Source organism: Bos grunniens, chromosome 10, assembly GCF_055505025.1.
Source record: "Bos grunniens cultivar Pamir isolate PY7600 chromosome 10, Bosgru_T2T1.0, whole genome shotgun sequence".
In the NCBI taxonomy this organism is placed as follows: Eukaryota; Metazoa; Chordata; class Mammalia; order Artiodactyla; family Bovidae; genus Bos; species Bos grunniens.
This window is the reverse complement of record NC_141174.1, coordinates 90,151,845-90,166,617: the sequence shown is the minus strand read 5'-3', so window position 1 is coordinate 90,166,617 and position 14,773 is coordinate 90,151,845. Positions and strand designations below refer to the sequence as shown.

The window sequence follows — 14,773 nt, the reverse complement described above, 5'->3', positions numbered from 1 at the left end:
AGAGTAGCTACAATACAAACTGTACGGCCCCAAGTGTTAAAAATAGCCCTGTACTGGACAGTTCACTGACCCCTAGAATAGTTAAATACAAGCAGTGAAAGATATGTCAAATTTGTCAAGTGATAAGATACAACTAAGAGGAAAATTATGTCAGCCAAGTTTTGGTCTTATGAAAGACATGAAACAAGTAATAAATAAATTATAGAATTAGAAGCAAAGTTTATTTAAATCTTTTCATTTAGATTACTTTATGTCTTTTTTGATACTTCTCTTAGGAGAAAAAAGTGGAGGCTAGTTTTGAAGATCAATTTCCAAGAAGACTCAAAATATCATTTTATAAACCAAAATTAGAAAATTTTTCTACAGAATATTTGATAACTGATTCCTTTATGAATATAAAGATTTTCACACAACTGTATGACAGACCAATAAACCACAGCAATAAAGAATGATCTTAAGTTTTAGACCTGTTTTAGTTTGACAATACACTTTACCGGATGTATCCTGGTTCCTTCTTTCCTTCTACTACTTCTTTGTCAACCTCCACGCATACAATATCAGAATTAGGGACTTCGAACATTGGTTCTAGTAACAGCTTTTCCTAAAGAGTAAAAAAGTAATGAATTACATGGAAAACTGAGGTTACATACAAAATACTTGTATTCTATAGGTTATCAATCAAATTCATCAACTCAAGAAATATTATGGAGTCCCTATGATGCATCAAGAACTGAATTTTGAAAAGTCAATGTAAAAGCTTTCATATTCTTCATATTAAAACAACTTCTAACTAAATTTGGACAAAAGTCATTCTATAAGGGAAAGCTTCTTCTGCAGTTCTGCCTACTTAGGTCACCTTGCACCTACAAAGATTGTACTTTCACTTTGCATGTGATCAGATGTTACTCAAGAAGATTTCTGACATACTTTATCACCAAAGGAGGTCAACTGGTAGTCCTTAATTTTAAAATGACTTAATCTTAAATCATCTATACCAAGCTATGACTTCAACTATGCTTTTGTCTCAACTGCTGCAGTGGATCTAAAGTAATTTACTAAAGAAAACTAGTTTTACCTATGCGTAGCAGCTGGATTGGAGAAGGCAATGGCACCCCACTCCAGTACTCTTGCCTGGAAAATCCCATGGACAAAGGAGCCTGGTGGGCTGCAGTCTATGGGGTCGCTAAGAGTCAGACAGGACTGAGTGACTTCACTTTCACTTTTCACTTGCATGCATTAGAGAAGGAAATGGCACCCCACTCCAGTGTTCTTGCCTGGAGAATCCCAGGGACGGGGGAGCCTGGTGGGCTGCCATCTACGGGGTCACACAGAGTCGGACATGACTGAAGCGACTTAGCAGCAGCAGCAGCTGAATTATGTTCCATCTTAAGGAAAACACTGGTTGAATACATCAAATTTTCTAAAAATGTCAACTATATTACCTTTTCTTCTAGTTTGCTGCTGCTGCTGCTAAGTCACTTCAGTCGTGTCCAACTCTGTGCGACCCCACAGACGGCATCCCACCAGGCTTCCCCGTCCCTGGGATTCTCCAGGCAAGAACACTGGAGTGGGTTGCCATTTCCTTCTCCAATGCATGAAAGTGAAAAGTGAAAGTGAAGTCGCTCAGTCGTGTCCAACTCTTAGCGACCCCATGGACTGCAGCCTTCTTCTAGTTTACATGTTTATAAATCTGTCACAGCACCTGAAGTTGACACCTTTATTAAAGTATTATCGCAAATTGTGACAGATATGTAGTTCTGTTCAAAAAGTCCTACTTAGATAAGAGAAGTAATACTTAGCAGTGAAATCCTCAGAGAACAGACCATGTGCTTGCTTTTGCAGCATGTAGGGAAACAGTAACCCACTGTACAGCCACACCAGGGAAGGGAAAGACCTTTAAGAAAGAGGGTGGCTGAAAAGTAGACTGGGTCTCCAGGACTTGTAACAAAATTAAAATAGTGAGTTCATACTATACTGAATAATTTAGAAATAAAATGTTATAATATCTACAATTTAATTTCAAACATAAAACAACAATGAGAATTTCAATGGTTCTGAGGAGCCACTCTGGAGCTTAGTCAAAAGGTCTGTGTAGGGTTTTCTAAAAACCTCCTTCCCATGATCCTGATTTCCTCTATTTCATTAATCACATTAAGTGTATGTCCTTTGTTGCAAACACCTTGAAGTTCCATTTTAGAAAGAAGAAAAGGGACTTCCCTGGCAGTCCAGTGCTTCCACTGGAAGGGTTCAAACACTGGTTGGGAAACAAAGATTCTGCATCCTGCACAGTGTGGCCAAAATATACAAGAAAAAAAATCACAAAAAATATTAGACCAAATTTCTGGATATATTTCCAAAGGAAAAACAGGGAGGTTTAATATTATTAAAATTCAGACCAAGAAATAATCTAGTTTTTGTAAATTTATGCCAACTCACCATAATGGACCGGAGGCCTCGTGCACCTGTTTTTCGTTCTAGTGCTAATCTGGCTATAGCTTTTAAAGCATCTTCAGTAACATTCAGTTCACACTACAAATACATTCAAAAGAAATAATTCAGATAATATTTGATGATGACATTTTCCCAATAAAATCATGCAGTATTTGATCTATTACCTATTACTGCCTATCACCATTATTGGTCTTTTTATAACAAGAGGTGAATGCCCTGACTTTACAGGTAAAGAAATGTTCCATAGAGTTAAGTACACTGATTCACTAATACTTAAAAACACAGAATCTTGTGTCTTGACTGATCCTATCTCCTTTCAGACTCAAGTATTTTCAGATTGTAACTTAAGCTTCTGAAAAAATACTCATTTTAAAAAGTGTTACTAACCCTTTCATCCCATAGAACAAAGGTACAATTTTAGGACAAGTCTCTCTAAATTACCACAAATACAAAAAATTACTGAGAATTTAATATACCTCCCCCTAAAAAATAAGATCTTGGTACTAAAACACTTTTGGTTATTAATTTCTACCTCCAGAAAATGTAAAACTTATACAAGGTAATTATCTCTCATGAGGCTTTAGAATCTTGCTTTCAAAAAGCACTTGTTTCTATGAATTAGCTTATGAGACAGTTAACAGCATGAATCAAAGTTTGTCCTTAGTTCCTGAAGAGGTTTTCTAAATTAACATGGATTTTCTAGGACTTTATTCAACATTTATTGAAGCCAGATGTGTTTAAATATTAGAAACTGAATGATGACCCAGACACCACCTTTACCCTCAAGAAACTGAAGCGTATTGGATGGTGACAAATTAGCAAAATAGCATTTACAGCAGTGTTTGCACATGGTGCTAAGAGAACAATAAAAGTGGGGACATCTAAATAAGGCTAGGGGACCACCGAAGCATTTTAAGAAGGGGAGTAAAATAATTAGCTTTGGGTTTATTCATTCAATAAATATTTATTAAGCACTTAATATCTATTGGTTGAACCCTATGTTCAATAATTTTAAAAAGATCCATTCTGGATGTAAAGTGGGAGATGATATTTTGGCAGTGGTGGTCAGAGACAAACTTTAGGTAGGGAAACCCAATTAGGAAGCAAATGCATGGGTCAAGGTGAAGAATGATAAAGGAGACTGACTTGAGGTAGAAAGAGTGGCAATGGAGAGATGGAGACTAATGTTTTGTGACACTAAGTTCATAAAACCCAAACATTTGCTATCTGATTGGATATATGGCTCCAAGTGTCTGACTGCAGAGAAGTAGATGTGAGAGCTAACTTTAGGAAAAAATATACCTAGTATGTCATAATGAAAGGATTTAGAATATCAAGACTGAAAAGACAATTCTGTGTGCCTAGCTTGAGGGGTTAGCCGTAGGCTGCTAGCATAATTTCTCTCAATATCTATCCTTAGGCTTCAAGCTACAATGCTGACTTTAATTAAGAAAAAAAATTAAGCCAACTCGTAAGTGTCTAACACAACACAGCGTGCCTTCCCTGATTCCTAGATCCATATTTAGTGAGTAATAGGCTGGACTGTTCCTGCCAACAGAATCTGCCTGCCAATGCAGGAGACACAGGCTCAATCCTTAGGCTGCGAAGATCCCCTGGAAGAGGAAATGGCAACCCACTCCAGTATTCTTGCCTGGAAAATTCCATGGACAGAGGAGCCTGGCAGGCTACAGTCCACGGTGTGGCAAAGAGTCAGATACGACTGACCAACTGAGTACAGACGTGCACACACACAGACTGGTATTCCAGATGAGAAGTACTGCTTTTTAATTTGTTAGGCTAACATACGCAGATTTTCCATAGCAAAAAATACACGTAAGTAAGTATAAAAAATAAAGATCTAACCTTATCCATGCTGAATAAGGCTTGGTACTGAGGAATAACAGCATTACGTGGCTCGGTTAGTATTTGTACAAGTGTTTTCTCATCTAGGCTATGCAAAGGAACTACCACAGGCAACCGTCCCACAAACTCAGGAATCATGCCAAACTCAATGAGATCTCTGGCTTCCACATGACGTAATAAACGATCTTTTTCTTCAATGTCTTGGTGAGTATTTGATTCTCCACTTCGATTGGCAAGGTCAGCAGCAGCTGCAGCCCTTCTACCTTTTCCCAGATTAGATGGTGTTCCAAATCCAAGATACTGCCAAAGAAAACACAGGTATTACAAATAACAGAATGAAGCTGCATTGTGTTCAGCATTCTACATGCATTTCTCACATGATCTCTGCAAACAGAAGAAAGTATTATCATTTATATTTTACAATGAATAAAAAAGGCTTAAAGAGGTTAAGTATCTTGACCAAGCGCTCATTTCTTCTAGTGGTTAACAACCAGGATTCAAACTTAGGTCTATCTGCCTTCAGAACTGAGAACCCAACCAACTCTCAGAAGAATGAATTCTAGTAAAAATAGGTAAGAACTGTGAAGGGAAGTCCCTTAGAACTCAGATTACGATATTGCAGGACACTTCCCAGACCTCTAGACTAGTATAACTTCCAAAATGTGCAAGAAAGTAGAGATAGTAATTATTTTGTAACCAAAGTCAGTTCTGTAATACTAACAGGAGTAGGGCCTATGGAACAAGCAGCCTTACAAGCAAATTATCCACAAGTGTCTTAAGTCATTGCTAAGCATTCTATTAAAATCATAATTTGAGGTTGCATACTATCAGATTATACGATGAGTTAGAACACTGTATGAGTTAGATTTTATAAAAGAGCATGTAAGGATGACATCAAACAAAAATGGTAACCTTGTTGCAAAAGGTTGTGTATCTACAATGTATGGACCTTGCTTTACTCAGTATAAAGAACTATACTCCAGGTAACTTTCACAGTTTGGTTTTGATATGTCATACAACTTTCGTCAAAAGTACAAGAGAAGTACATGATATATGAGAAAAGTCTAAGTTAATTAATTCTAAATATTCTGTGTATGTGGATAGTGACTCTCTCAGAAAGCAAAATGCTTTGCATTCAATAATATAAACATTAAAAAATTTTCTTTAGGATGTACCTTTCTAAAAAATTATTTTTAATTGAAGGATAATTGCTTTACAGGATTCTGTTGGTTTCTACCAAACATCAACATGAATCAGTCATAGGTTTACCCATGTCCCCTCCCACTTGAACATCCTTCCCACCTCCCTCCCCACACCACCAGGTTTTTACCGAGCCCTAGTACGAGCCCCTGAATCGCACAGCAAATTCCTACTGGCCGTCTATTTTCCAGTGGTAATATATGTGTGCATGTCACCCTCTGCATACAGCCCACCCTCTCCTTCCTCCCGCTGCAGCAGTGTCCATACGCCTGTCCTCAGCGTTTGTGTCTCCACTTCTGCTCTGCAGGCGTGCCATTGTTCAGGCGCCACGTCATGGCCAACTCTTTACAACCCCGTGGACTACAGCATGCCAGGCTTCCCTGTCCTTCACCATCTCCTGGAATTTGCCCAAGTTCATGTCCACTGAGTCAGTGATTCATCTTATCCTCTGTCACTCTTTTCTCCTTCTACCTTCCATCTTTCCCAATGTCAGGGTCTTTTCCAATGAGTCTGCTGTTCGCATCAGGTGGCCCAAATACTGGAGCTTCAGCTTCAGCATCAGTCCTTCCAACAAATATTCAGGGTTGATTTCCTTTAGGATTGACTGGCTTGATCTCCTTACAGTCCAAAGGACTCTCAAGAGTCTTCTCCAGCACCATAATTTGAAGGCATCAATTCATTGGCACTCAGCCTTCTTTATGGCCCAACTCCAACATCGGTACATGACTACTGAAAAAATCATAGCTTTGACTACACAGAACTTGTTGGCAAAGTGATGTTTCTGCTTTTTAATATGCTGTCTAGGTTGGTCAAGCTTTTCTTCCAAGGAGCAAGCATCCTTTAATTTCATGGCTACAGTCACCATTCGCAGTGATTTTGGAGCCCGAGAAAATAAACTTTGTCGCCACTGTTTCCCCATCTATTTGCCATGAAGTGATGAGACCGGATACCATGATCTTAGTTTTTTTAATACTGAGTTTTAAGCCAGCTTTTTCACTTTCCTCCTTCACTCACATCAAGAGGTTCTTTAGTTCCTCTTTAGTTCCTCTTCACTTTCTGCTATTAGAGTAGTATCATCCAACATATCTGAGGTTATTAATATCTTGATTCCAGCTTATTAACTCATCCAGCCCGGCATTTCGCATGATATGCTCTTCGTGTAAGTTAAATAAACAGGGTGACAATAAACAGCATTGTCATACTCCTTTCTCAATCCTGAACCAGTCAGTTGTTCCATACAAGGTTCTAACTGTTGCATACAGGTTTCTGAGAAGGCAGGTAAGATGGTTCGGTATACCCATCTCTTCAAGAGTTTTCCAGTTTTTATGATCCACACAGTCAAAGGCTTTAGCGCAGTCAATGAAACAGAGGTAAATGCTTTTCTGGAATTCCCTTGCTTTTATGATCCAGTGAATGTTGGCAATTTGACCTCTGGTTTCTTTGTCTTTTCTAAATCCAGCTTGAAGATCTAAATATGCTCTCAGTTCACATAATGCTGAAGCCCAGCATGCAGTATTTTGAGCATGACCTTACTAGCATGGGAGATGCGTGCAATTGTCTGGTGGTTTAACATTCTTTAGTACTACCTTTCTTAGGAACTGGGATGAGGATGGACCTTTTCCAGTCCTGTGGCCACTGATGAGTTTTACAAATGTGCTGACATATTGAGTGCAGAACTTTGAGAGTACCATCTTTTAGGATTTTAAATAGCTCTGCTGGAATCTCATCACCTCCACTAGCTTTGTTGGCAGCAGTGCTTTGTAAGGCCCACTTGACTATACACTCCAGGATATCTGGCTCTGAGTGAGTGACCACAGCAACACCATCATGGTTATCCGGGTCATTAAGATCTTTTTTGTACAGTTCTTCTGTGTATTCTTTCCATCTCTTCTTGAACTCTTCTGCTTCTATTAGATCTTTACCTGTTTCTATCCTTTATTGTGCCTATCTTTGGATGAAATGTTCCTTTGATATTTCCAATTTTCTTAAATTTCTTAAATTTTCTTATCTCTAGTCTTTCCCCTTCAGCTATTTTTCCTCTATTTCTTTGCATTGTTCCTTGAAGAAGGCCTCTTGTCTCTCCTTGGTATTTTCTGGAACTCTGCATTTAGTTTGATGTACCTTTCCCTTTCTCCCTTGCTTTTTGCATCTCTTCTTTCTTCATCTATTTGTAAAGCCTCCTTAGACAACCACTTAGCTTTCTTTTTCTTTGGGATGGTTTTGTTCACTGTCTCCTGAACAGTATCACCAAGCTCTGTCCATAGTTCCGCAGCCACTCTAGTTTACTAGATCTAATCCCTTGAATCTATGCGTCACCTCCACTGTTATTCATAGGAGATTTAAGTTGTACCTGACTGGCCTATTGGTTTTCCCCTCTTTCTTTAGGTTAAGCTTGAATTTTGCAGAGAAGCTAATAATCTGAGCCACAGTCAGCTCCAAGTCTTGTTTTTGCTAACTGTATACAGCTTCTCCATCTTCAGTAACAGAGAATGTAATCAATCTGATTTTGGTATTGACCATTTAGTGATGTCCATATGTAAGGTTTATATATATTATAAAGCATTATTATAAAACACTGGGGAAATAAACCTGAAGACAGTCCTTATCCTAACTTAAAGGTGTTTATTTATAATGAGAACACATAAAAACATATATTAAAAAAAAATTTATTTTGTATTGGGGTATAGCCAATTTTCAATGTTGTGATAGTTTAAGGGCAACAGCAAAGGGAGTCGGCCATACATATACATCTATCCATTCTCCCCCAAGCTCCCCTCACATCCAGGCTGGCACATAACACTGAGCAGAGTTCTGTGTGCTCTATAGTAGGGTCTTGTTGGTTATCCATTTTAAACATAGCAGTGTGTACATGTCCATCCAGATGACCCGCAGATTGACACCACCCTTATGGCAGAAAGTGAAGAACTAAAGAGCCTCTTGATGAAAGTGAAAGAGGAGAGTGAAAAAGCTAGCTTAAAACTCAACAATCCAAAAACAAAGATCATGGCAACCAGTGCCATCACTTCATGGCAAATAGATGGAGAAACAATGCAAACAGTGAGAGACTTTATTTTTCTTGGTCTCTAAATCACTGCAGATGGTGACTGCAGCCATGACACTAAAAGACACTTGCTCCTTGGAAGAAAAGCTATGAGCCACCTAGACAGCACATTAAAAAGCAAAGACTACTTTGCCGACAAAGGTCCATCTAGTCAAAGCTATGGTTTTTCCAGTAGTCATGTATGGATGTGAGAGTTGGACTATACAGAAAGCTGAGCGCTAAAGAATTGATGCTTTTGAACTGTGGTGTTGGAGAAGACTCTTGAGAGTCCCTTGGACTATAAGGAGATCAAACCAGTCAATCCTAAAGGAAATCAGTCCTGAATATTCATTGGAAGGACTGATGCTGAAGCTGAAACTCTAATACTTTGGCCACCTGATCCAAAGAACTCACTCACTGGAAAAGACCCTGATACTGGGAAAGATTGAAGGCAAAAGGAGACAGGGATGACAGATGATGGCATGGTTGGATGGTATCACTGGCTCGATGGACATGAGTTTGAGCAAGCTCCGGGAGTTGATGACGGACAGGGAAGTCTGGCATGCTTCAGTCCATGGGGTCACAAAGAGTCAGACACAACTGAGCAACTGAACTGAACACGTCCATCCCAAACTCCCTAACTATTCCTTACCCCCATCTTCCCCTCCGGTTCGTTCTGAGTCTGAGAACACATGAAGATATTAAAGCATCATGTGCAGGAAACCTCAGCAGTGGAAAGGAAGAAAAGAGGCACAATCTGGGGAGGGAGGGTAGGAGGTGACCAAGAAAGTCCTCACAGAGGAACTGACTCATCGTTTAACAGAATCTTAAAGAATGAACACATATCTGCCAACTGAACTGAGGTAGGGGAAAACATGAGCAAAGGCAATAGGAGTAAAACTTAGGACTGCAACCAGTTTCATATGGTCAGGATATAGGTATATTATTTAATACTGTAAGCCTGGCTTTCAATGAGGTTTGATAAAAACAATAGCCAAATGGAAGTGTTTAATCCTTCATAAAATCACTGTTGTAGACTTTCATGTCCCTGTCTGCTTTTCATAAAAATCTATCTTTTAGAATCTTTGCCTTTCATGAAGAGATTATACCCTTCCTCTTTCAGAGAATAAAAACTAGCTCATGATTTCTCCCTAATTTCATTAAGAAGTTCAAAGATAAACAAACAGTGACTTAATTTCCACTAACTTGAAATGATGTAAACCTTCTATCCATTTCTGATCTCTTTACTAATGTTACTTTTAACTGTTCTTTTCTACATGTTTCTAGTTTTAATTTTATTTCCAAGTATAAATTATAAATAAATATAAGAACACGGTCCTTGCTTTTGGTTACAGAATTTCGAATATAAAGTTCTGTCTCCCACCCTCCCCCATCTCTTTCATACCCACACATGTGCATGCACACATGAAGAAATAATTTCTTCTAATTTTTTTAGGCTAATTTGTGCAGAATTTCAAAAGCAAGAAAAATACAAATTGATTAATATTTTAAATAAAAATCTAACCTTATCCATGCTGAATAAGGTCTGATGCTGAGAAGTAACAGCACTACATGGCTCAGCTGGTAGCCTTACAAGAGGTTTCTCATCTAGGCTATGCAAAGGAATGACCACAGGCAACTGTTGCATTAGCAGAGCTATTTTTTTTTTTTACTACTACTAAACTGCTACTTTAGTAGCTACTAATACCAAACTAAAAAACTCAAGTAAACTGCTACTAAACATGTAAGGCCAAGAAGGCAGAGCAGGCAATATACAAAAGAGGTGAAATATGATACATTCATTTAGGTATTACAGAAACCTAAACATATGATATAAAAGGTATCATTTGTGGCTATTATGTAAAACACAAAAGCATGGAAAATAGGCATGTTTTGGGGGTTCTTGCCACTATGCTGATATTATGTTTTATCATAAGTAGGTACTGGGCATGAACCTTGAGGCTATGAAAAAATAAATTCCCGCTAAAATCAAGGCTTATAAGAATGTTTAAGAAATATCTATAAACTAGGTGAGATCACAACCCTCCCTCAACCTCCAAACTCCTTTCCTCCACTTGTGATTGTCAGCAGTGATCTATGAAGACTCTATGGGCAGAGGCAATGGAAACAAGCTCTTTATTGGGAAAGAGAAATGAGTAGAAATTTTACTGATTTCGCAGTTACCTCAAATAATAAAAAAACTCAGATGAATATAAAATCAAAATCATCAAGTCACACTTTAAAAATGCCGATATAAAGATGATATTTAGAAATCTTCCAAATCACTACTCTGAAATTTAAAAAATAACTAGGAATATATTTCTGGTATACTCTAAGAACACCTAACTGGCAGAAAGCAGATACAAGATTAGAAACTGAGGGTCTATCCTCTAACTTCAAATGCTCTCCTAGTAACCATTCAGAAAAACTTACCTTTTCATTTTTCCTCCTGCTGATGATTCTGTCCAAACCATTGAAAGCACCAGATGCAACAAACAGAATGTTTGTTGTATCCACTTGTACTGTTTCTCCACGTAGCTTACGGGAATTCTTTTCTGGAACATTGACTATCGTGCCTTCCAATAGTTTTAATAAGCCCTAAATAAAGAAAAAATGATTTATGGCATCATCTTATAAGTGTATTATTATACTTTAGATAATGGGATTCAATGGGAAAAATAATATGTGGGTATGGTCAATGAACATAACTGAAGAACACCTCCACATTCCTAAAACTAACATGAAAATCTAACATACTATCATATTTAATTATTCATAAATTTATTTGGAATAGTATAGGACTCCTGATGCATTTAGAAAACAATCAACTTCAGAGGTTGTTTCTGATGGTAAAGACATAATTCTAACATAAATACAGAATTAGGACTCTATAAAATGCTATTTAACCACATGGGAACATTCAAAATTTGAAAATATTTGAAGCCTTGTCTTTATACTACAATTCTACTCTACTTCTAGTGTTAAACTTTGAGAACAGTTGTATTTTGAAATGTCTTTACAAAAAAAACATTATCCAGCACATTTTATATGTGTGATTGGACCTCTCTATGTCCTGGTCAAAAAACAAAAGCAATTTTCCTTACCCTGTAGTTTATGTCATAATTAGTTACCAAAAAAGTCAGGTTAATCAACAGATCATTATGACTTTAATTATGACTCTACAAGGAATAGAGCATTATTTTATCTTCTAACTAAGTGAAACGAATAAAATACATGTACATAGTTCATTTATGCCTAGTTAGAACTTTCTTCAAGCATCCTTTACAAATGTTTAACTGGGTCTTTGTGGAATACGCCAACAAAAATTAAATTTCATTTACTTCTTTAAAATATCTTTAATTTCCTAACAAAGGTAATTTAGGTATTTAAAATCGCCAACAGGTTTCTCTTAGGATCTGAACTAAATAGTCTGGGGAGTTCAGAGTGGGAGAAATAAAACAGAATCTAATTGAATGTGAAACCAAACGTACAATATTTGGGAGGCTGATGTATTCCCTTCCTTTTAGTGGGCTTGAACAAAATATTCAACTGCTTACTTGCTGAACGCCTTCTCCACCTACATCCCGTAACTGATGAATGCCTGGCACACTGCCAATCTTATCTACTTCATCCAGAAAGACAATTCCTATAATTTAAGGAGGATTCTATTTATAATATGAAAAAGATATATACAAGACAACCTAAGCTTTAAAAGGCTAGGTAGCTAGAGAGCAAGGTATTTAATCTTTAACACAACATATGCAATAGTTTAATATAATAAAAATATACTGCCAACTTTTCCACACATCATTTTGTGTAAACATTTTATAATTTATTCTTACATCATTTGGGTAAAAATAACACTTGGGTAAGATTACCAATTCTCTATGACTATTATAGTTAGCTACCCCACTAATGTTTTCAGGTTCTTTATTCTAAGAAGCAGAGATAGAGGTACAGGGTGAAAGCAAAAGGCTGGTACTAGCTAAACTTCAGCTTATTTTTTCCATCTATATTCTTATCCTAAAAGAATTTAGACAAGAAGCTCTTCGTGTAAACAAGGAGAGAGGATACAGAAGGAAAGGAGAAATGTAGCATCTAGAACACTCCCTAGGTAGATAAGTTAATATGTTGCTATATACATCTTGCACTCTCTTGCACTTGTCTTTTTCCCCTCCCCCAACTCATTTCAGCATCAGGAATCTGGAGGAAAGTTAGAACAGAATAGAATAAATAATTTGGCCTGTTTTCACTCTAGTAATATTGCCAACTTATGACAATAAGACAAAGCAAACTTTGTGGCCCTTAGTCAGTATGCTAGAAAACTTAAACATAGCTACTTTTATATAGTTATTGAATTTGACTCTTTGACTCAAAACAAAAAATATATTATCTCTTGCTATTAGACTGCTTCCTCAACAGACTGTATCTGAGGACAGACAAACTTGCTGAAACATACCTTGTTGTGCTTTTTCTACATTATAATTGGCATCTTGGAGCAGCTTGGCAATCACAGATTCAATATCTTCACCTACATATCCAGCCTGAGTCAAAGTGGTACAGTCACAGATAGCAAAAGGGACATCAAGGCATTTAGCTAAAGTTTGTGCCAGAAGAGTTTTACCTATAAACAGAAACAGTAACAACAGGCCTTAGGTTTTCTTCTTAAGAGTGAGAATCCCCCAGTCACAAGACACAGGTTACAGAGTCATTTATATTCTATTTTCTTAAATGAGTGGCAAATTTTTAAGTAAGTTTTTTACCTGACCCAGTTGGTCCAAGCAGCAAAATATTACTCTTTTCAAGTTTGATGTCATCGTGGGAAGAATCCAATACTTCACCTCCTCGTTTTTCCTGAGGTATTTGTTGATTTACCTGTTGCTGCACTGATGCTCCTAAAGCATTCCCATGTGGACTAATTCCAGCAATCTGAAGCAACTCTGAAAAAATGCCAAAGGTATTAGAGCTTCATTTGCTTTCACTTGAAAAAAATGCCCAATAAAACCTTACATCTAAAACCAATTACTTATTTAGAAAAAAATAATATTGACATTTTTTTGTCTTACCTAAAAGGGAAGGAAGCCTCAAATTATCTAATGACAAATATGTAATACATGATGATTATTCATAGAACCTCAAGCAAAGGAAAGTATTCTTTTTACCTTCCTTATTTATATAAACTTATATGAAGAATATCCTTTTACTGAAAAGAAGGCAGTATAACAGAAGAAGAACAGTGTCAGGAGTCAGAAAGCTTCAGAAATTTGGTCCTTTCTTTGCCTCTGAGGAACTATATGATCCTGAGGTATATCATCATACACACTTTGTGTTTCTGTGCCCTAATCTATAAAATGGCTAACACCTTTTCTATCAATGTTAAACACATAACTGGAGGTTTAAGAACAAAATGCAATTGATTTGGAGGCACTCTGAAAGACAAAGGTATATGTACATACATTTGTACAAATGCAAAGAAACAGTGCTGTAGAGAAAGGGTAAAACACTGAACTGAGGAATAGAAAGCTTGGGTTCCAGTCTCAGCTCTATCACAGGAATACAGCAAGTCACTTGGCTTTACTGAGCCTGCTTCCTTAGGGAATTACACTACAATCTCTCCCACACTTAAAAATGATGCTGTGAGTCTACCAGAGAAACCAAGCATGGTAAGACTCATTATCCCTGGCCCTACCTGAATTTCTGATTTTACAGGATCTCAATTGGATCACTGCATTTCCTTTAGCAGACATACAAAAATTATATGGGAATTATAGTGCTGGTGAACTAAGACTTGATCAGTTGGATCCCTTTTTAAAAAAATCTTATTCTCACCCTCTCAGCTGAAGGAAAGAATCCCAATACTCTTTTGAACTAGCTAGATTTGTAAATATCCACATTGCTCCTGGCTCTCAGCATTTAAGGTACCTGGGCTCATATCATATGTCTATATTTTCTAGATTTAGTTGTAGCTTGTTTCTAAGAATATCAGTATTTTCCAATGCTTTATTATTTTAAGCAAACCAACAGACAGATGTTCAGCAAACATACTACTTAAATCCTGTTCCATCTGGCTGTCATTTTCAAACTATCTTTACATCACATCCTTTGGTAAAGGGTTATTCTCTTCACCAAAAATAATAGGCATTAAGTAAATATTTGAATTTAATTAAACTGTACCATTTGAGAGTTAATGGTCAGTGAATAATTCACAATGATATGCCT

At 37.1% G+C, this 14,773-nt stretch overlaps 1 protein-coding gene across 8 annotated transcripts in view; it reads right to left on the bottom strand.

Annotated features, from left to right (window-relative positions):
* Positions 1 to 14,773, bottom strand: part of CLPX (caseinolytic mitochondrial matrix peptidase chaperone subunit X) — a 36,882-nt gene that overhangs the window by 2,457 nt on the left and 19,652 nt on the right. For 5 of the 8 annotated variants that reach the window (XM_086323015.1, XM_086323016.1, XM_086323017.1 and 2 more), the window contains 7 exons: positions 13,318 to 13,494; positions 13,014 to 13,178; positions 12,112 to 12,200; positions 10,988 to 11,152; positions 4,315 to 4,614; positions 2,437 to 2,529; positions 495 to 601 (listed from right to left, as the gene is read on the bottom strand). In XM_086323015.1, coding sequence (XP_086179141.1) covers positions 495 to 601; positions 2,437 to 2,529; positions 4,315 to 4,614; positions 10,988 to 11,152; positions 12,112 to 12,200; positions 13,014 to 13,178; positions 13,318 to 13,494 — 1,096 coding nt within the window. Of the gene's footprint in view, positions 1 to 494; positions 602 to 2,436; positions 2,530 to 4,314; positions 4,615 to 10,987; positions 11,153 to 12,045; positions 12,201 to 13,013; positions 13,179 to 13,317; positions 13,495 to 14,773 lie in introns of all 8 variants that reach the window. The other 3 variants (XR_015135449.1, XR_015135450.1, XR_015135451.1) reach the window with 1 other exon arrangement.